Below are 23,612 nucleotides of genomic sequence, written 5' to 3'. Positions count from 1 at the left end.
GTAGATATATGCAGTACAAATGATGCTGTTTGGGTGGAAGAAATGTGCCCAACTTATTTAAATGGTAGAAAAATGTAGGGTTTGCATGTCCTTTTAGAGGACATTGCACTCTCTGCTCTAGTGATGCTGTCCCCCTGAACCCTCTCCAGTGGGAAGAAAGGTAAGCACTGGGGGGCAGCATCGCATGAGCTCCCTCGGGGCAACTTATGGAGCAGAATCACCTCTAAATAAGTGATTGTTTTTAATACAAAATGAACTTTGGTTTCAGAAATGGACAAACATGTTTAAACGCTATGGAGTATTCTGTTCCTATGGACTGCTGGGTGTGATGCCTCACTTTGGACATCAAGCCTCACTTTTGAAGTTAAAGGGATTTAGTTGTCTCTGTTTCATAAGGGACTGGATTTTATATATAGTGTACAAAGTACCTTTAATATTCTGTGTTACTGCGCTTAAGGCTGAATCTAGTCAGCCAATTTATTTTTGTCCTAGTAAGGATTTCAGGATTTTTCCACCTCTGCTGCAAATTAGAGAGGCTTCAGATTTTTTTTTTTTTTTTGCCTCCCTCTGGTTGAACTAGCAGTTAGGCAGGTTTTTTATAGAAATTAAAGCTTGATGGACTTATGTCTTTTTTTTAATTTAAGTTACTATGGTACTGTGTAATGATATTCCAAGTTTTTATTCAAATTACTTTCGCACCTACGTTTCACCTTGTTGTTTTAGAGTCTGACCTGGAGATTTGCCAGCACAAAGCCCCTACCTGCTGTACCAGGAAGATGGAAGAGAGCTACCAGGCCGCCGTGAGAAGAGAGATTGCCCATAACATCCAAGCACTGAACTTTGAGCTCAAATTTATGATAGTCTCACACAAGTCTAATTTTAAAGGTGAGTAGATGCTGAAAGGATTCTGGGATATTCACTGTGGGGGCGCAGCTGGCCTGGCAAAGGAGATATGGGTTAAAGTTCCAGAATCAATTGATGCCTAGCTTCTGTTGGCTAATTAACAAACATAGGTACTAAATTGCCCTGGCGAAGTTGCCCATTGCAACCAATCAGAGGTTTGCTTTCATTTGCTATTCAAAGTAAATTGCTTGCTATTGCCTATTGCACTTTTGTCCCCTATTGTCTGCAATATGCTACTTCCTCTGCACCATGCTTAAAAGTTTAACTCATCCTGGGTAGTACAGAAATTAGCTTCCTGGGCACTCCTGATTGCCTTTGGTCTTGGTACAAGAGTCTCTGTTTGACTAATCAGCAGTTTGTTGGTATGTGTATAAGGACCTTCCTTTGGGATATCTATTGGGTAGGTTAGAAAATACTGTTGAGTCGGGTTTACACTGGCCAATTGATCTGGCCTCTCCCGATGGTTCTACCTGTATTAGGATCTGATGGTTGTCCCAGAGTGGCCAAATTTAACAAATGAGCAGATCTATTAACCTAAAACTGAATTTCAAGTTGGCAACCTACACCATCCTATATACTGAAATATGTATATGTACAGGATATATAAAAAGTATTTTCTGAAAACCAAATGTGTGAACACATTTTTGAAAGTTAATAAGTCTGATTAATACTTTAAAATGGCATTATTGGGATTTGTGGGGCTTAAATAATTTATATACAGCTAATTTATCTGCCTGGTCCAGTCATGAGACATAGTAGAAATAAACTTATATATATGAGAAATGAACCTGGGAGGAAGTGTATTGTCTCAGGAGGAGCATAAGTAAAGGCAGTTAATATGAGAAGAGGACAATCCCTGTATATTCCCAGGGTCCCTGATGCAGTAAATGACTTACTCGTAGCATTGTAAGCCTTTGCAATGACAGCAGTGGAATGCACGTGCTTGATTAATGCACCAGTGCCTAATCATGCTTGGGATTTCACCAGTATTGTGGTTTTTCCTTTCTCTGAATCAGCAGATGTTAAATCCCAGAGTATGACACACAGTTTGGTTTCAGAGACATGGAGCCGGGTTCTAATTTCAGCCAGCAAAGTGCATTTTATGGTGGATTTGCCAATACTTTCTCTGTGTAAGTGAGAAACTGCTGACAGCCCTCAGAGGATCTCATTGTTAGTGGGACGAGGTTTCCAAATCCATAATCTTTACAACATGTTAGAGGGAATGTGGCCAAGCCTGAGCCTGCAGAGCAGTAAAACCTACCTAGACACTCCTGAAAAGCAAGTAAAATTGATATTTAAGTAGCAGGTTTAAGGAACTGAATTGTAATATTGAAGGCAATTCCTGGTACTTAGAAATCTAATCGTCTCTGGAGTGGGATCTTCCATGTTGCTGTGCCCTATAAAGAGGAGTGAGTGGCACTGAGAATGGTCCATGACAGAGAGGTAGAAAAGCCTGGGCTGTGGGAGGGAAGCTGCAACTGACACATATCCTTATCACACAAGATATGGTTTTTCAATTAGTGTCCATCTGGATCGGAGATGCTATAAAACATGTACGCTTTAACCTTTAACACCTCTTCATAAATTCAGTGTATTTGCCTGACAGTTAGTGGTGCTCACTTACACAGCGCACACCCGCCACCCTTCACTGTTGTTTAACTCATTTAGAAACTAATGAACTGACAGCAGGTCGGCTGCGCCCCACTCTCAGGGTCAGCTTTTTACTCCCTTTTATATGCTGTAAAATTCCAGGCTCTGATTAACCCTTTCCAATCATTGACATGCTGAATTTGTTGCCCTGCTCAGTCATTTTTATATCCTTTTAACAATGTAATACTCACTACAGTGGAAATAACCAGTGTAATTATGACAGGTCTAATGTGTAACTGTGGTCCCTATTTCCTTCAGCAAAATGTAAGCAGCCAGTATTCTGATTGGCCCAATTGTGTTCATTCCATATTTATAAAAAGGGTCAAAAACCAGCTGACCAGAGCTAATACAGCTGGCATTTTCTGCTCAGGTCTAGCACTCATTGTGACAGGAGCAATAGGACTGAGTGAATAAACATCAGAGGACTTCTCCTGTCTCAACAACTTAAGGTGGCCTTACAAAGGCAGATTTAAGTTGCCCATGTAAGGCCAACCTAAGTTGCTGAGTTGGCCTCTTTAGACCGGCCTATGGGCCTGCTGATGGGTCTTCCTGACAAATATCTGGCCAAACATCTGCCTGACATCAATCGAGTAAGTTTGAAAATCTCATCAGAGCGCATTGGCACATTGATATGGTCTCATCTGACTGGTCTCCATAGGCCTCAATGAAGAGCAACAATAGGCAGAGCTGTTAACTACTCCTATTTCCACAGTAGTTACCAGACTTTGTGCTTCTTCCCCCGGTCTCCCATCACTATCCTGCAGTCCTCTGGTTTTCTGTGGGCAAAAAACAATGTCAGCTGAGCAATGTGCGCATGGGCAGTGAGCAGTCAGTGGCTTTACAAATTTAAATGACAGCTCTGGATTGGATCAGCCCAATTTGAACTAGAATTTGTGTGGCCAAAACAGATCCAGATCAGCTTATATTGTGACATCCCAAACAAGCAGATCTGAACGTGTATGGTCACCTTTACCTTAATTATGTGAGCTCTTGTTTGATATGTACTGAATGGCACTAATATTTTATTTTACATAAAGGGATACTTTAGTAACCAGATTAGTAAATCAGATGACTGCTGACATTGTTGTTATTACTGTTATTACTACCAACCTTTTGACGTGCACCAATTCTTTATTTTTGCCAGCCAGGTGGCAACTATACATACACTATTAACTCCTGGTTAGTGGCTAACTAAGCTTGGGTTGTACCTGCTACATTCCCTTCATGTTCCCTCTCTCTGAGGTTGGCAAAACACTGTATAAAACCACCCTTCTCTTGCATACTTCCAAATATTAAATACCTTGACCATTTAAATATTTTCAACCACAATTTTGTTTTGATTAGTTCTTGTAGTTTGGCTTGTTAGGATATGATTTGCAATGAATGCTTATTTTCAGTTTTGGATAACTATCGCTGACTGTTAAGAATAATGGGAGCTAACCATTTTTTTTTGCCATTAGGAAAACCTGATCTCCAATAAGTTTATTTACTGATATGTTTATTTTCTGTTTCTTATAGAGGGCTTCACCCACTTGATTGATCTTGCTGTAAACCACACACTTTCATTGTTTGATAGCAACTTCTGGCTTTTGGAACAAGAAGCAAGGGATCCAGTAAGGGAACTGTTCACAGATATCTCTCTGTATGTCCTTGGAGAAGAGATACCTGTTGATGCCGCTGTCTCACGTTTTTTTGATGCCCTTTTTCCTTTGGTATATAAGCATCTTATAAATCCAAGGATGGCACCCCTTCCGAAAGAACACTTGGAATGTCTACGCTTGACACGGCAGGATATTAATCCCTTTGGGCTTTACTCTCAGACAATGGCGACTAGGCTTTCTAAGTCACTCTGGGCTAGCAGGATGATGAATCAGGCACTTAACATGGTGGAACATGTCATTAATGGCACAGAACAGACTGTCATGACACGAGAGTGCACGCGGGCACTGGTGAAAATGCAGTACTGCCCTCACTGCCAAGGTCTTACTCTTATTCGGCCCTGTGTGGGCTACTGTCTCAATGTTATGAGAGGATGCTTTGCTACTCTGGCAGAACTGGATGCTCCTTGGAGGGACTTTATCTCCTTACTGGAGCATCTTGCACGGCAGTTGTCTGGATCATATGACTTGGAGCTGGCACTTTTGGGGATTAGGGAAATGGTGAAAGAATCCATCCAGTATGCAGAGATGAATGGATCCAACATTTCATCTGTGGTGAGTCAACCAAGCTTGTGTATCTAGTAATGTAAGAACTGCCTAAAGCAATCATCTACAATAAACATCTGTCTAGTTGTTGTTTAATGACAGCGTCCCAGCATTTGAAGCGACACAGGTCTCTGCTTTAAACCTTTGGTCCAGGAATAATTCAAGACCACCCTCTAAACAATCTTGTAGGAGGTTTCAGGGGCATGTAGAAGTTCCTCAACTCATTTGCCCTGTTGAGAGCCATACGTCAATTGTAACTACACACCATGTTGCTGCTTCCTTATAACAGTTTTTTTTGTGTTTATCAATAACCTGCCATCCCTAATGTGAGCCCTGTTGCAGCACCCGTCACGCTCTGCCTGTCCCAATAGATATGTTTCCAATAATCCAGTAAAGAAACATGCTGAGCTCAGCATCTCTACCACTTTCTCTGAAGGCTGATTCGACCTGCTAGTGGCAACACTTGAGTGATTATCCCATACAATGATGAGGCACAAGCTTCAGAGCAGAATTAGTCTATTGTTCTTATTATAACACAAGAGGCAGACCTCAATCCCTCATTGAAGTGGCCATAAAGCTGCTCCCTATTTACAGAGAGGTGCTTGGCTGCAGTGATGGATGCCAGTTTTATAAAACTTTGCACTGTTTGTACAGTAAATCTGTGGCAGGAGATGTAGTGCTTCCCAATATCAGCAGCACAATATTTTTCCTCACTACGGATCAATTATCTAATTAATACGGTGGGAGATTTATTAGTGCGGTCTATACAAAAATGTCAGATATAATTTAGTGTTTTCTTGTTAGTAGCCCTAAGTGGGCTTCTGCTGTTCCATTCTGTAGTGAACAGACATACATAGTCATGACTTGATAATATTGCTTTAAAGCATTGTACTTTTTGCTATTGGCAACATATGTCTATGTATTTGGGTTCCACTCCAAAACCTTCAACCCGCCCCCCCCAAATTGGTATTCTGATGGTTGGGGAAGGTCATCACCTTCAAGCCAGCTCAATGAAACCAATCATCTACGGCAGTCCTGTCAGACCATTAATGGTGGTAGCGCAGCAAAAACCCAAATGGTTGGTGCTCACTGCAGGGATATCACCTTTCATTCATATGTGAAAGAAGTTTATTATGTCATATTAAGACATACTCTTAAATCCATGTGCCTTCCCTGTGGATAGCACAGCAACCCCCCCAGCACATAAAAACACACCTTAGGGACCAAATGCTAACAAACTCCCAGAACACCCTCCCACAGGCAGCATAGGGCAGGCAGAGTATGGCACACACAGGCAGCATAGGGCAGGCAGGGTATGACACACACAGGCAGCATAGGGCAGGCAGAGTATGGCACACACAGGCAGCATAGGGCAGGCAGGGTATGACACACACAGGCAGCATAGGGCCATGGGGCAGGGGACCAGTTAATCTCAGTAGTGATTTCATTTACAACTGACACAAAGGTAAGCAGTCAGAGCAACCAGACAGGCGGGGGCCACACGGGGGGGGGGGGGGGGGGCGCGGGCTGCCAGTTGGACAGCATTGATCTAGGGCAGGGGTGGCCAAGACGTTGATATCGGTCCACCAGTCCATCCCCCATGTAGTTCTGATGGACCGGGACAATGCCTGGGGATGTGGAAGTGCGCCGTGAATGTGTACGTACGCTGCATCTTGGGGGAGGAGTCATTGGTCGTTCACCGATAGAAAAAGTCTGGCCACTCCTGATCTAGGGGTTGCTAGTCACACATTTGATAGAGGTGGGTGTTACAGAGTATCCACTGTAACGTCAAAAAAGAAAGAACATAATTGTGCAGAGTGTCATTGCTTGGGTTGACAAGTCATTTTCAATACCCAACACAGAACTGTATTGGGCTTTATGTTGGGATATAACTGGCAAAGCTAGATATGTGTAAAAGTCAGCTCCATTCAGTTTTTTGGCTGTGGAAGTCATTGACCCTAGCAACCAGACCTTTATTGTTGGCCAAACATGAGCCAATTTTTCTGTATAGTGCAGTTAATTTAAGTGTTAACTTAAGTGTTGTGATATTTAACACATGTTGAACACCATGATGAAAAACTGGGATAATTAGTCTTTGGTGCAGTCTCACCACAGGTGCCCCACCAAGCATGAAATTAGGTTGTCTGTTGGCCTGATTTGGCCATCCAAGGAACAAATCTGCAAGTGCTGTGCCCAATCAGCCCAAGAGCCAAAGAATCCACTATAAGGCTATATTGCATTATCTACCTGATATTCATCCCACCCCTTAGTCAGTTTGAGGAAAGATTACCTCAGTGTGGAGAGAAGCAGATTAGAATAGTATATCATGGGTTTCAAATACAATACAAGCTTTTTGTGGGTATTATGGTGCACACGGGATTTAATTAAAAATTATTGTTTGATAATTAGTCTGCCATATTCCTTTAATGTGAGTCTGGTCTACATATGAGTTACCCACTCTGCTCCCTGTTGTCCAGATATTACTGAAGCACAACTTAAGGCCCAAAAGCTACTCAGCATTGTACCATCCATGACTTTAGGAGATGCAAGAAAGCTGTAGTGAGTCAGTGGATGGGACATCTGCTTTCAGTTTGTGACCCCTGGTGTGTGAGACAGAGGAACGACAAATGTTCTGTATTGCGTTCTATGCTCATACAAAGCACCGCAGGATTGTTCTTTGGCTGCAGAGCAATGTATATGTTCCACTGTGTCTACAAACAAACATGTTCCTTAGGATGGGGCCAAGAACAACAAATGCAGATCAAATGCAAAAACCCCTATATTGCAACAGTTCGTGTTTTACGCCAAAATCCACATTTGGAAAGACTGGAAACCTGTATGATGTACCCCAGTTTGGCACTCAAATAATTAATTTATCCAGTTCTCTTATGAGTTTGACTTGGCTTGACATTGTATCTGCCACATTTCTACTACAATAAATGGGTTAACCCCCCTCTATTAAAGGAGGACAACCCCCCCCCCCCCCCAAAGACAAAAGCCTCCATCCACTGCCCTTCATTAAGCCCCCTCCCTGCTCCCTTGCTGGGGAGTCTGTTTCAATGAAAAGTGTGTCTGTTTGTAAAACTGACCTATAAATGCAGAATAGCGTAGCGGAGCTAACAGGTGCCATCTTCTCTTCTGTCTCTCCTGGGGTTTTCTTGGATCAGTTTGGGGACGCTGAACTGATCCAAAGAAAACCCAAAGATACAGAAGATGATGCCTGCACTTTTCTAAATCTATAGGTCAGCGCTTTACTAACAGAGACACTTTTGACTGAAACAGAGTCTTTTTGGGAGGGAACAGGAAGGGGGCTCAGTGAAGGGCAGTGGATGGGGCTTTTGTCTGTTATGGTTCTCCTTTAAATGGTCAGTAAACTGTTCCATTGTTTGTTACTGGGGCCTTGCTGGTGGCCTGACTTGCTCAGCTCTGAGAAATATGTTGGTGTGGCTGGAAATATCCTGTATGCTTTTTTAGGTACTTTCTTGGTATGCCTTGTGGTGTTACAATGTGGTTTTAATGTTGATATCTCCTTTTAAATGTTCCCAGAGATTATACTTGGTACTGAGGTGAAGCAGTTGACTGTGATGGAAAGCACTCCTTGCTCTTGCCTGGATTTAAAATAAGCCTGGCTCATACTTGACACAGCCCAGTTGTTTGTGAATATTAGGGTCCAATTAATGACAGACTAGATTCCTATTTACCTTAGCTTGCAAGTTACAGCCTTTGATCTTCATTCAAGATGCCCAAACATGCACCTACAGTTTCTGTAGGTACACATATAGTAAGTATATGGCGCATCAGCAGATGAAGAAGTGATGGTGCAGATCCTTTTCACTTCCTCTTGCTTTCAGAACTTAAGGAAGGTAGGAACATAAGGAACACACTCCATACCCGGTACCCGGTCGGCCCGCATTTAGCTTGCTTGTCCCAGACTGGATTCTGATATGCATTAGCTTAGCTCATGTTAAAAATGCAAATAGGTGCACATCTTAACAATTGGAAATTTTATTTACCTTACATATTAATTGTTATAATGTAAATGATCTGCATCATAAATTAATAACACTAATTGCTGAAAAAAACCCTAGGTTGGGCTTCAGTGCTTTTAGATTTCTTTACTATGTGGTTTACCTTAGTTGTAAAGAAGTTAATAGGGATTTGGAGGAAGCTTTTAAAAATTACAAGTCGGGGGGGCAGACGTTTCTTCTCAGACCTATAAATACTACAAGTGTTGTAAAGCAGCAATGAAAAATGCAAAAATAGAAAGTAATGAACAGATATGCGTTGAGAGTGTGGTTTCATTTACAAAATTAGATTTTATTACAGGGTACTCTAAAAATGTGTTTAATCGGTGCTTTTCCTTAATGTTCACAATACAAGAGTCAGAGTTACTAGACCAATTCTGTAAATGGTCACATAGCTGATTGAGCTCTAACAAGTTTTCATTGGCTGCCACAGACGATAATGGAGAGCCCAAGCTAACGCACACTTGTGAAAGGCCATATACATACGTAAAAATGTATGGGCCTCCTTTCGGGCCCTTTATCAAGCCAAATGTTTAACATAAGAGAGATACTCTATGAAAACAGAGAGTGAGAGGTGGGATCAGAAACATCAATTGGAGGAGTCTATCCCCTCCCCATCTGGGAACCTCCACCGTATCTATAGTATCACCTGGATTTTAAGCTGACTGATACAATGTCTGGCCTCATGGAAATGTGCTGGTACTGGTAGGTTAGTAAGATTATTTTGTGTTTGGAGAATCAGCCTTTTATTTGTTGTGTAGTTTCACCAATGTAAATCAAACCGCAAGGGCACGTGTTCCATCTGCCTGTCACTGAAGTGTTTCATCTTATACCATTTACCAGTATGGGGATGGTGAAAATAACTGCCTTTTATAACTGAATTGCACTGTACAATGTAGGCAAGGAAAATAGCCGTATTTGGGGTTATGTAAATATCCCCCAATATCTGCTTTCACAAGATGATAACATACATTTTTACCTCTCTTGTAAGCCTCCATAGGGGTATTTGGAAAGACGTTGTGGGGTGAATGTGACTGATATGCCAGTGTTTTAATCTGATGCTGGTAGTGGCTTGTAGTGGTATACTTACTTACAAACACAAGTCTGTTGTCATTTTGTGCATTAGTGTTCTTACAGGTCAATAGTTGTTCCCTGCTTGTGTCTTCTACTTTCTCTAAACTTTGTTGAATTATTTCCTTGGGGTAACCCCTTTGTTTAAATCGATCAGCCATCTCAGATACCCGCCTCAGGTACACATTCTCATCACTGACTATCCGTTTTACCCTTGTAAATTGTGTAAACGGTAGTGATTTTTTGAGTAATGAGGAATGGAAGCTCGAGAGACTGTTCCTGTCTGTGTCTTTATGAAAAATATCAGCCTCTAACCTGGTACCATGTCTAGTTAACTTGATGCCCAAAAAATTAAGTGTTACAGCATAACAATCACTGGTAAATTTAAGATTACTATCAGTGTTGTTCATAAAAGCATGGAACTCAGGCAAAGTATCTTTTGTACCATTCCATATTATCAATTGATCATCTATGTAGCGTGAATAAAGTAGACAGTGTTCTAAATACAAAGGGTTTTGATAAATGTAAGTGTCTTCCAAGTATGCCATGTATAAATTGGCATAAGTAGGGGCTATATTACTGCCCATAGCGGTACCACGTAACTCTAAATAGTAGTGATTGCCAAAAAGAAGGTCATTTTGGTGGAGCACAATTTCCAATAAATCAAGTAAAAATGATTGTTGTGCTTCAGTGTATTCTGTTTTTAATAAGTAATGCTTGATTGCGTCAAGGCGACAACTATGTGAAATAGAGGTGTATAACTGGTAACATCAAAACTCACCATTAAAATGTCATTCTCAGGTAACACCAGATTTTGGTGAAGTTTTGTAAAAGGAGTACAATCCCAGGGTCTCGGTTTAATGATTATTATCACTGGGGGATGCCTAAGATTTCGACCCCCTCCAGCGATAATACCTTTTCTTTTACTTTAAGCTAAGGTCTGTTTGCCTTGGTAATGTTATTTGTACATAGACAGAAATCTGGCTAAAGAATCAGACTTAGACAAAAAGGTTGAACTAGATGAGCACTTTTTTCCAACCTCATCTCCTATGTTATTATGAGTATCCCCCTGCTTGTGGGTGGATTGCTGCTTTGACTATGAGTTAATGCCTGTATTGATTTTAAGAGTCAGTTTTAATTAATTGCTTGCAACTTGAGAAATTATTGTTGAGGGTTCAATATCCCGGCCAGCCTCGGCTCTGCAGTATAGTCTTAGTAGTTTAACCATTTAGGTGCAAAAGAAAAAAAATATTGTTCCATTGCAAATTATATTGGAGAAGATCCTATATAATAAAAAAAAGTATGTGCACAGCCACATCCTGTTAAATTCCTGCTTTCTCACACAAAATCAGAAGGGTCCTCTTTGCCTCTAAACTTGGTTATTGTACCTATTAAGCCCTGATATCGCTATAGACTTCAGCAAGTAAGTGACCCAGACTCAGATGACCAGTATACATGCATGAAGTGCACTCAGCTTGTGTCCAGAGATTTTATGGGATTGTAACTGATCAGAACATCAACAAATGGAGCCCAGGGAAACCATTTTTGGGTAATATAAAGTGCTGCTTTACTTCCAAACTAGTACAGCAGCCTTATGACAGAGACACTGAGGTACAGTCATATGTTATGCTGGGCCTTTAGCATAGCACAGAATAAATACAGTTAGAGCGCAGTGTGGCAGAGTTCCATCTGCCTGTCATGGTAGCACAGCAAAGGCTCTTGGACTAATTTGAACAAACCGTAATGGCAGCCTGTTTAGGAGAATGCAGATTATCGCTATGCAGCTATGCACTGAATGCCAGTCTGTGTTATGCTGCCTGTTAGATCTTCCTGCCATTTAGTAAGGTTGGACCTTGACTTGAATGCTATTACTGCATTACAGAGCCTTCGATAAAACAAATCTTGCCCTGTCTCTTCTGCTCAGGGCAAAGTATTTGTGATTGATGGTGGGAACATGACTAGGAATGTGGCCCAAATATAAATAGCTGGCATCTCCTCAGTTTGTGAGCATACATTATTGTCTGTCCTGTAAAAGATTTGTACAGAGTGTGCCATATCTATAGGATTTTTGGAACTTAACATATAGTACAGAATCCCTGACTAGAGAAGCACTTTTGGGTCGTCATTACAGGGGCATGAACTGGAAAAAGTATATTTGGTAGGTTAAGGAAAAAAAAGAAGTAAACCTTGATATATTGGTATTCCTGCCATTAACCCCCTAATCTTACCCTGTGTACGGTGGGATTAGAAGGGACTAAGCAAGGTGGGGGTCATTACTAACTCCCTACCTTTGCTGGGGATGGATTGAGGGGGGGGTCCGTTACCCATATGCACTGGCTTTTACTGTACCTAGCCACTATGTTAGTGGGAAGTAGATAATAAATGTAGCGCTAATCCTGCCTATTCTGAGATATTACATTGCATTATGTACATTTATCCCGCATAACCTCCTATTATCCACCTATCATTCTTTGGTCTTACTTATAAACCTTGTGCTAAAGGCACATTTATGTACCAAGGATTGTGTTAACTCAACCGTTGTCACAATGTCATCCACAGGCCCCCTGGCTTTGAGGATACCCTGTGTTTGACAATAGATATTATTGCAGTATGATATTGGCCTTGTAGTCACACGAGTAGATTAATGTATAAAACCAGAAGACCATGAATTTTAAAAAAAGGAACAAAGGGTAAAAGGGCGCAGAGCAAAACCTGACAGCAGGCTTATCTAGGTAGACAGGAGGGCCGGCGGCTTTCTAGCAGGAGGATCTGAGCAACCCCTTGTTTTAACCCAGTGACAGAGGACAAACGCTTGCATATTTAATAAAAGTATATTGCCAGCTTGTTTAGTCTCCTCTATACTAGCAACTTGAGTATCCTTGGCTTCTGACTTTACTTCCCCTTTAATAGTAAATGATTAGGTGGATAAGAGTCTACTCTTTTACTAAAGTTAATAAGCGGTCAGGTCGATGATATATACAGTAGCTGGTATTGAACAACATTTCCCATCATTCTCAGTGATTGCCTGTCTGTAGAACCTCTAGGTGTCTTTCCCTGACCTATAAAAACACACACATGCCAGCACAGAGACGCCAGCAGGCTTTATTTAATGTCAGACTTGTCTCTTCGGCATGACATCCAGTTCTGTGCTGTCATAGTGTGCTGCTTGCCAAATACTCCATCTCATAGAGCAGGGAATGTCCAGCAGACGTCACTGAGCTCTGGCTGAGCAGAGCGGCACAGACAGCCCTTGGGCTGATACTGATGAAACAACTGTTTGTTTCCTGCACCTGTCCGACTGGGCCGCACAATGTTATCGAGCCATGCCCTTCCTTATTGTATTCATTAATACCAGGGTGTCCAGTGTTCTACAGTTTCAGAGAAAGATGTAAAAGGAGGGAGATGAGACTTTATTTAGGGCAGGCACAACTAATTGCTTCATTGCATAATTTATATGTGCTGCTTCCATGAAATGATCACTTGATCATGGTGGTGATTTAGCCCCTTGAATCCAAGTCAGAAGCTTATTTGCTAGAGTATGCCCCCCCCCCCCCCCCCAACGTCCTCCCCGACATATTTGGCCAGGTTTAAAAATTCCTTTAGGTTGAGGACTGTATTACCTTGTTTATGCAGTCCTTTTCCAGTGGCGTGCATTGGCCTTTATTATGATCTGATGGTCTGGCCCAAATGAATCAGCCAGATATGGCCCAGGACATAGGTGCTTATATCGGGCAAAGACTTAGCCAAACAAGCAGATCTTTAAGTGTATGACCAGCTTAACTCACTAATGTTATACACATGTAGGGAGAAAGGATTGAAAATTCATCTCCAGCACAGAAAATAAATCATTAAATAGGAAATGCTGATTGTTTTGTAAAAAATACCAGCCCGTGATAAATTGTCCCCCATGTCTGAGCATCAAACATGACTTTTGAAAGGTGTACATAAAGACCCACTATAAAAAAACACAAGGCCCCTTTTTAATATTTTGACCTAGAGATTTTGACCTTAGCTTAGAAAGCAGTCGTTTGTGGGGAATGGTATCAAATGCTTTGGCAAAATCCAAATAGATTATATCTACTGCATCCCCACTGTCCAGCTTCTTACTTACCTCATCATAAAAAGCAATTAAATTGGTCTGACATGACCTGTCCTTCAGGTTGGCTCCTCAACAACTTGTGACATAAAGTTGTCATGCAGCAAGTTTATAAACTTGTTCCCATTTACTGTCCTGGCAGTACTATTGCCCCAGTCAATATCAGGGTAATTAAAATCCCCCATTATTATCACTTGCCCCAAACTAGCAGCCTTTTCTATTTGCAACAGGAGCTGGGCCTCCTCCTCTTCGCTTACATTAGGGGGTCTATAGCATACCCCTACAATTAGTTTGGTAGATTCTTTACTATCTGTGAGAAGCTCAACCCATAAGGATTCAGCTCCCTCTGTTAACCCCATCACTTCCGCCTTAATATTTGCTTTTAATTCCTGCTTAATGAACAGACACACTCCTCCTCCTTTTCTATTGCCCCTGTCCCTCCGAAACAATGTATACCCCCCAATATTAACTGCCCAGTCATGAGACTCATTCAACCAAGTTTCAGCAACACCAATCACATCATATTTCCGCTACACCTTCACCTAGAGAACCGGACGCAGACTTCACTCGGACAAACGGACCCAAAAAAAGGGCGACTGCCCTCAAAATGACACTATCATGCAATGACATAATTTATGAGAATAAGGACTGCCCTCAAAATGGCACTATCATGCAATTACATATTTATGAGAATAACAATTGGATAGAGTAAAATGGCATAGGAAATGTGTTGGCATTATTATTATTTTTTATTTACATAGCACCAATGTATTCTGTAGTGCTTTACAGATATATATACTTTTCCAACTTTTTTATCACTCCCTGCACAAGTCCCTATCACATTGACGCACTACAATACATTTTTTGTTAGGAACCAATTAAATGTTTTCTTCAAATTAAATGTGGGGAAAAATCTCTGATACCTTCCATCTCTGATAAATATTATGGTTGTTCATAGTCACTTCTCTCTAGACCTAAGCAGAACCAACATTGGCTTCTACCTGTATTTGAGATTTGCTTTCATGCTTACCTTCCTCCACAGGTAGAGAAGGTCTGTGGGCCACTACAGGAGAGTCCTGCCAAACCCACCCTGGATGTCATTGTACAGATGAATGTGGAAGATGAACTACCCCAAGTAACTAAGTTTCCAGCTTCTGGTCACCTGAGAAGGTACTATTGCTAAAGGACCCTGCTGCTAGGAGCTGTTTTGTATTGCATATTCTGTGCCTATGCTCCCCTTCCCTGAAGGCGCTACGCATGAGATCTCCACCAGAACATTTTCCTGTGGCTGACTATAGAACCTTTGCATGTGCTGTAAACCTTTTATCTAATCAACTCTTTGCCTTGTTTTCATTTCTCTTCTCAACTCTTTGCTTCATCTCCTGCTCTTCTCAATCAAAATGTCCTCTGCTGGGCATCTCTTCCTTCATCTCGGGCCCTACAGCTCTCTACCTTTGAAAGCCTCGAAGAGCGACAGACCTCGCAATATGAAGAGAGTCTCTCGGTAAGATATTCTTGAGCTGACTGCTCACTTTACATCTCTTCGTCTGGTCCAGCACTCCTTTTGGAATGTTTGTGTGCCTCGGCCTCCTGCAGCATGATAACATTTTGTTTGGCTCTGTCCTCTTTCCTTTTTAATGGCCCAGCAGATTCAGCTGTGAGATTTCCACATGTGTAATTAATTCTGCATACAATAGACTTCTTTCATCTTATTTTATCACTGTGACCCCCGCATTTGTAAGTTCAGCCCTTATAGCTCATCACGTTATTTTTACTACATTTTTGTGGAATGTGTAATAAAGACCAAGTTGAACCAGGAAACCTCGCACAATCCAGCACAGCAATAACGAGCTGAAATATCTTGATCCCAGTACAGAAAGCCTTTTAGTCAGCGGCAGTGCACATTGCAAGGCATGCAGTTATGTATTTGAATGGCCTTTTTAAGAAAACCACATGCAAGGAAGCCGTTTTTCCAGCTTATGTAGAATATGGCACACTTTTACTGTAGCACAGTAGCCCACATCAATAAATATTCTTTTGGCATTCTAAATGTACTAGACCAAATAAATTTAATTTGCTGTTGGCTGCTGTTGGTTCCTGTACTGGGGTAAGGTTTCACAGGTACTACATAAACAGCATGGAATTGAAACAAGAAAGTTAAAACCACATATTGTTTGACTTGGACATCTAAGTAGGATCTTTGTATCAGCTCAGTCAAATCAGAGCTTGCTATGGCATACTTTGGGTACAAGTCTGCTCAGTGCACTTGTGCGTATGTAGCCAGGTCTCTAATAGTGAAACGGGTGAAGGTGTGCTCACTTTGTAAATCAATTGACCTAAGTTTTCTATCTCCACCTTTTAATCTCTTGTTTCAGGGAATTTATCAAGTATATGGAAAATTCGAAAGCATTTTATGCCACGTTGGCAGAGCGGTTGTGTAGCGGGGATCTGGCAGTGAGAGATGGATCCACTTGCTGGGATGGAGAAGATGTGGTAGAAAGGTAATTATATATTTATAGTAATTTCTATATGTTTATCATTGTTTTACAAAGAGGAATGTTACTTTTGTGACTACTCATTTAATAACTACAAACTTTTTAGTGACCACTATAAAAATGTAACTGCTTCCTCTTGTCACCGTTATTTACTTTGAATATTTGTCTAAAAATAGTTTGGAGCGGCTGAGTCAACAGCTAATGTCAGCCTGTGTATTTGGGCACCTATAACGGTGTCTTTCTGTGTTCTGGCTGCACCCCTGCTGATGATATTACACTATAAATAACCTGTAAAATATCTAACTATACACAGTGCTTAGTAACTTCATCAGTTCTAATTTTTGCTTACTGATGTCACTCATTGAAATGTGTGTATTATAAAATAACATTATCATACATTAACAGATCTACTCGTTTGCTGAGATGGCATATTTCCCTTATATGCCCAGTTTGGGGTGGGTGACAGGTTTGGACTGGGATTTAAAATAGGCCCTGGCATTTCAAGTACACAGCCCCTACCAGCCCAATAAATAGTGGCTGTCTATGACATCTTACAGCAGCCCCCCTGGCATTTGCCAGAATCCACTGATTGCCAGTCCGGGCCTAGTGGATGATACCAGGCTAATTCCATTGTTTGGTCTGAGGTTAACAACAAGAGATAAGGTTCCCATACACGGGCCGATTCTAGCTGCCGATATCGGTCCCTTAGACCGTTTCGGCAGCTAATCTGCCCGTGTATGGGGACTACCGATGGGCCTACTCGACCGATATCTGGCCTAAAATCGGCCAGATGTCGATCGGGCAGGTTAGAAAGTCTAGTTGGATCGGGGACTGCATCGGCTCGTTGATGCAGTCCCCGAACCGACTGCCCCATTGCTGCCAATATAATTAGATTGTTTGGCCCCAGGGAATCTCTTCCTTCTTCAGAATTAGCCTACACGCTCCCCATATCACCCACCCGTAGGTGGGGATATCAGGTGAAGATCCGCTCGCTTGGCGATCTCCACAAGCGAGCGAATCTTAACGTGTATGGGCACCTATAGTCCAACAGCCCAATGCTCAATCAATATCTGGCCAAGGTGGGCCCTACACATAGGCCAATTAGCTGCCGACTTATGGAAGGCGTGTGTTTTGCCACCTTTTGTGTTCTATGTGCAGAACAAAATGCACTTGGCCTGCAGCCTGATGCCTTTATATGTTCCCAGACCTTCTCTGTGACTTTGAATTCTTTTAATGAAGTTTGGTAATGATATCTGTTGCCTTTTAGAGGGATAGTTTGGATCCTGTTCCATTAAAGGATTGTAACTGTTCAGAAATATTCCATTTTACATGCTTTTCCTTGCCCCTGACAGATACAGCTCCGGGGTTATGAGAAGTATGAGTCAAGACATTCCTAAGTTACATGATAGAAAAGATGCGTTTGGAATGTAGTGGCAATGTGCTGTATCTTAGTGTTCCAGTCTGAGAGCAGATTTGGCTGAGGTGTATCTGGAAGCTAAACCCTTAAGGGATGAGATGGCCACTAGCTAATATAAACGGCTTATTTAAATAATCTGTGACCTCCTGACACTGGTCTTGTCTAGAAAAGCAGCTTAAAGCAGAGTAGAATGGTATGAACCCAAAGGTCAGAACTGTACACATTCTCTTTGCTGATTATCTCTTACTCTATAGATGCTCCTTATTCAGCATTATTTTTTTGCACACACACATTCCCCTCTGGCTGTAGCATTATTCTGGAATACCCACAATAAATCATGTATCCATATTAATATATGTTCTGCATAAAGATCCCCTTGCTTGCACACATCTCTGTACTGTTAGTGCGACTTCTTATTCTTTTCAAGGAGACCCAGCATTGGGTTGTATGTGTGTGTTTGGGGGGGGATGAAACAGGCCACTATAGATTGTTATAAGGCTAATAGCACACAATACTACTGGAACAATCCAGGAGGGGGAGCGAGCGAGCCACTGGCCATTGTTTTTATAGGAAGCTTTCTGCTTTTGTCTTTAGCCATTTTTTAGAATTCAATCAAAATTTTCCAAGGCCTGCCCTAAAGCGGTCAAATTTCACCTGTGCACATATATAAAATTACAAATCTATAGTGTGTATTTCTCCCAGACACAAAACTAAAAAGTTTCCCCATATGTAATAAAAGGCAAAAAGTTTGCCCAGGTGCAGTAACCCATAGCAACGAATTAGGTATTTAGGTGTTGCATGGTTGCCAGGAGATAAAAATTATATGTGTATATGATACTTTATGCAGTTTTGTTTGTATATTTCTGGTTAGGGGAAATCATGTTGTTCGTCACCTGATTAAGGATTTACATGGCATGTGATCACATGGTTTTTATCATCTGGTGTGGGTTGGTGTTTAGCATGTAATCCTATTGTGTGCCATTTCAGCCTCTAGTAAATCAGCCCCGGTAACCCAAACAGGGTCCTAGAGGCCTATACAGCAACTACAGAACTTTGTACTACCACTCTGTTAGTGAGGTATCAGGTGGGACCTGAGATGCCCAATTACAGATTGACCAAGCAAAAAACAAAGCAGATGTGATAAATAGGCAAAGGTCATAGTAGGCAGCCACAGGCAGAAATTAATTGCCAAGCAAATATATAGGAGCTTGTTCACCCTGGGTATGTGGGTAAGTGTTAAAGTATTAATGGGTGCAAAATTGCTCCCTTAGGGCCCATGCACAGAGCTTGCATCTGTACACATGGAAGGCGAAAACTGTGCTATTGCCTGTTGCGCTATAAAAAGTCCAACCCAAGGCACAGTGCATATCTTATGCTGGCGAGACCCTGGCATACCTCTACATGGTACATCATTCATAATTCAGGAGAGTTGGTCATTTTGTGTCTCCTGGGATTCCTGTTGTGAGTGTTTGAAATGAAGTAGGGGTAGGGGTATGCCAGGGAACACCCGCAATTGGCAACATTCCATATGTAGTTGTCACTTTTCTCCCCATTTTGCGAGTGCAAAAGGCAGCCGCAAAGCTCCATATTGTAAATGAGCCATATACCCTGCACATTGGAGTACATCCTATAACCTGGCAAGGAAAGTTCAGACCTGCAGGGTGTATACATCAATAATACACAAGAGCCCTGAATAACCTGTAAACTAGATACTGATAATAGACAAAAGTCATGAATATCCTGTAAATGATATCCTTATAAACGGTGCTTAGTGATGTCATCAGTTATAATCGATGCATGTGATACATGATTCACTGAAGCCATACCATGCCCATTTTTTAGACCACACCCCTAAATACCACTCCCATTTTACCAAATTTGACAGGTAGTTTAAACACATTTCTGGGAGTTTTGGGGTCCTGTTTTATGTGTTATTACAGTTTTGCTAATGCAGGTGAAATTGCCCTTTAAGCTGTCCCAAGTCTCAGTTCCCCCAAGAGACCTGTTTAGCTTATTAGTTACAATTGTATTGTCTGAGAAACAATGTATCTAAGTGCAGGTGTAGCTTATTAAGATTTCTGGGCTCTCTGCCAAAGCTACTTTTTAATTAAGTTTGTATCTTTTTTAGGTTCAGTGCAGGAGATCAAAGGGAAATGAGGGACATTTCAGTAAGAATCAGGGACTGCGGGCTGAGCTTTTAATAGAGGGACTGTCCCACAAAAATCGGGACAGTTGGGAGGTATGCTGAAACTTGTGTATTATAATAAATAAAGTACCCCCTGTTGCAATGTGGGGATATTGGAAGTCTCTTTGAAGTTCCATGACCTGAATAAAAACACTTGGCCATTGGTCTAGTGCATTTATATGGTCATTTAACTCCTTGGCGATTTATAATATCCTTATATTTAACAATAGGGGGTACTTTATTCACTAAATATATATCAGCCTGTTATTGGGTTGGCAGCTGTCTGTGCAGTTACACCTCAGGAGTCATTGGAAAAATGAAGCATTACCAATGCAGGAATTCTGCAGCAGGACAAGAAATGTGTGCTTAAAGGACCAGTTCATTGTAAAAATGAAATTGGGTAATATAGAACAGCCTATGATTAAGTGCGGATGCACGAAACGCGTTAGGCGGATTTTAAGAATATGAATAAAGACTAAAAGTTTTACGATATTTCCTGGCTGTTCGGTGTGCTTTAGTAAGCCGTCTTTTGAAGGATTTAATTGGTTCCGTCAGGCTACGGGTTCGGGGCTCTGAGCACCCGGACCATATACCGGCGGCGGTGAGTTATACCTTACTGTGTGATTATTTATGGGAAGTTGGAGTTGGATGCACTTGGTGATGGGCCTGGGGTATATACACCTGGGTCAATACAACTGCTAGGTATTTTTTGTGATTAGTTAACTGACTTAACTATTTAATTAATTACTAAGTTTTGTGCGTATATACTCTAGCTCAACATGCATATTTATTTATTACTTACATTTCCCCTTTGTTTTCTTTTGTTGTTTTATATAGAACAGCTGTGCAAAAATAAAGTTCTACAATAGTTATTTAGGCAAAAATGTTATCTTTAAAGGCTGGAGTAAGCAGATGTCTAACATAATAGCCAGAACCCAACCTGCTTTTAGCTCTCTAACCAGTCAGTCTAAGTCAGTGACTAGGGAGGCCACATGGGAGATAACTGATCAGTGAGTTTGTGAGCACGCAGGTCAGATTCAAAATCAAACTAACTGAACAGTTATGGCCCATATGGCCCCCCTCAGGTCACTGATTGGTTACTGACTGCTAACAACCTAGAGAGCTGTAAAGCAGGAAGTAGTGTTCTGGCCATTATGCTAGGCATCTGCCCACTTCAGCCTTTATAGATTACATTTTTGCCTAACTAACTATATTGAAAACATTTTTTATTTTGCTCAGACTGTGTATTTAACCCAGTTTAATTTTTACACTGAACTGTTCCTTTAAAATGTGATAATCTGCCGTTTGTTCTTCAGCTAATAAAGAGGATGCACAATGGTAGTGAAATTGAGATTATATTCCAGTGAGAAAGATCCTTGATATTCTGATTATATGCAAATAAACTTTCCTAAAGAGGCTGTTTTGGTAGAAGACCAAGAAAGCAGAGGAATATGTTGCCAAACCCAGAGAAACTTCTGGAACAGATTTAAGATTATAGCACGGAGCGGCGTTCAGGAAGTTTTTAATCATGTAAAAATGATTAACATTGCATTAGCAGTTATAGTGTGGTGTGTATCGTGCATGTATATTCAAAGGAATAAATAGAGCAGGGCAGTAGTAGAGAAGCGGGTAATGAGGTCAAATGGACTACAAGCAGCATTCATTAAACAGTAAGAGACTCAGTGTCTCGAGCAGAGAAGCAGAGTTACAGTAATCAAGGTGAGAGATGAGAGGGCAAATATGCACCTTAGTATCACCAGGGGTAAAACTGAGTTGGAAATACGTGACACTTCTCATCATATGCTCCAGGGTTAAGAATAGAACTGTTTACTGGGTATTCCAAGGACAAATGTAGTCATTATTAACCAGTCTCTCTAGGCATGGAATAAGGCATGGGGGGCACTGTTCAATGCACTCTGTGCAGGAATAGCTCTTGCGGTTGTCAGATACCATCAGGACCAGAATAACAGACATTATTTGTCACATTCCTCATGTCACAAACAGGAGATGCATGTTCTGTCTGTCAGATGTTCCCATTCCGGCCTTAATTGGTGAAAATGAGCAGAGCCAGTGGGAATCACAGTGTTGGATAAAGTAGGCTATTGTTTTATTTCATCATGTCCCTATTAACAAGCTCACAGGCTGCATTGCTGTCCTTCCCATCCCAAACTTGTACCCTACGGTTACCATGCACACAGGGTCCTTGGCCTACGAGCTGTACATTATTGCGCTATTGTTATGCAGATGGAGCAGACCCACTCATCTGAATGAAAAAGCATGAGAAAACCAGCAATCATGGCCAAAGAATTCAGCAGGAACTAGCAGGGGGATTGTGGGCTGTTAAGTACCTGTGTCCCCTGAAACCCTTTGTGTGGCGTGTCACAGAGCCTCGCGTGCGTTCCATGCACTCACATGAGGAGCATATAAACATTCGGAACATACAAGGAACCACAATATTTATACATAATCATTTCCCCATCTGTAATATTATTTAGCATTGTCTGAACACTGTCTAGGCTTTTATGCAAAAGCTTCTCATTTTGAGGTATACTACTAATATTAATTCAGGTATGGGACCTATTATCCAGAAAGCTCAGGATCAGGAGTTTTCTGGGTAAGGAGTCTTTCCTTAATTTGGATCTCTATACTTTGTCTACTAAAAAATTATTTAAACATGAATTAAACACAATGGAATTGTTTTGCCTCCAATTAATTATATCTTAGTTGGGATCAAATACAAGGTACTGTTTTATTACTACAGGAAAAAAAGGTATAATTAAAAAAAAAAAAAAATCTATGGGAGATGGTCATTCCATAGTTCAGAACTTTCTGAATAATGGGTTTCCGGATAATGGTTCAAATACCTGTACATTAAAAAAGGGTTTAGATATAATTATGTAAAAATGCAACTAATCTGATTTAGCAGTTGCACTAAATGGCATCTCTTTTTGCAAGTACAGGTACTGTGTGGGACCTGTTACCCAGAATGCTTTCCATTATTTGGATCTCCATAGTTAGTCAGCTAAGAAATAATCTTAATATTAAATACTGTAAACCCAATAAGGTTGTTCTGTTTCCAATAAGGATTAATGATATCTTAGTTGGGATCAAGTACAAGGTACTGTTTCATTATTACAGAAAAAAGGAAATTCAATTAAAATAATTTAATTATTTGATTTAAAACCATGTGCGCCATTTTGAAAAACTGATGTGCACTGGTACAATATGATGTGTTTTAATACAAAACTACAATTTCTTGTGCGTGCAGGTCTCAAAATTTGTGTGCACGCACCAGAGCACACAGCTTAGAGGGGACATTAAGTACAATGGTCTGTTTTATTATTACAGATAAAAAGGAAATCATTTTTAAAAATGTAAATTATTTGACTTAATTGTAGTCTATGGGAGATAGGCTTCCAGTAATTCAGAGATTTCTGGATAATGGGTTTCTGGATAACAGATCCCATAACTGTATAGATACAAGTTTGTTTACATTGTTAGAGAGAAACACAGATCATTTAGAAGACGCTGGTGGTAACCCCTGGCATCAGGCCACTGCTATTTAG

The 23,612-nt window shown here is 41.0% G+C and overlaps 1 protein-coding gene across 2 annotated transcripts in view; it reads left to right on the top strand.

The window, feature by feature from the left end:
* The window catches only part of gpc5 (glypican 5), an 85,370-nt gene that overhangs the window by 5,787 nt on the left and 55,971 nt on the right, over window positions 1-23,612 (top strand). Inside the window, exons 2-6 of one of the 2 annotated variants that reach the window (XM_004917804.4) lie at window positions 724-885; window positions 4,072-4,766; window positions 14,992-15,119; window positions 15,394-15,453; window positions 16,325-16,450. In XM_004917804.4, coding sequence (XP_004917861.1) covers window positions 724-885; window positions 4,072-4,766; window positions 14,992-15,119; window positions 15,394-15,453; window positions 16,325-16,450 — 1,171 coding nt within the window. The remainder of the gene's footprint in view (window positions 1-723; window positions 886-4,071; window positions 4,767-14,991; window positions 15,120-15,393; window positions 15,454-16,324; window positions 16,451-23,612) is intronic. The other variant, XM_002933375.5, reaches the window with a different exon arrangement.

The sequence above is a fragment of the Xenopus tropicalis genome, chromosome 5, assembly GCF_000004195.4.
Source record: "Xenopus tropicalis strain Nigerian chromosome 5, UCB_Xtro_10.0, whole genome shotgun sequence".
Classification (NCBI taxonomy): domain Eukaryota; kingdom Metazoa; phylum Chordata; class Amphibia; order Anura; family Pipidae; genus Xenopus; species Xenopus tropicalis.
This window is presented reverse-complemented; position numbering and strand designations above follow the sequence as displayed.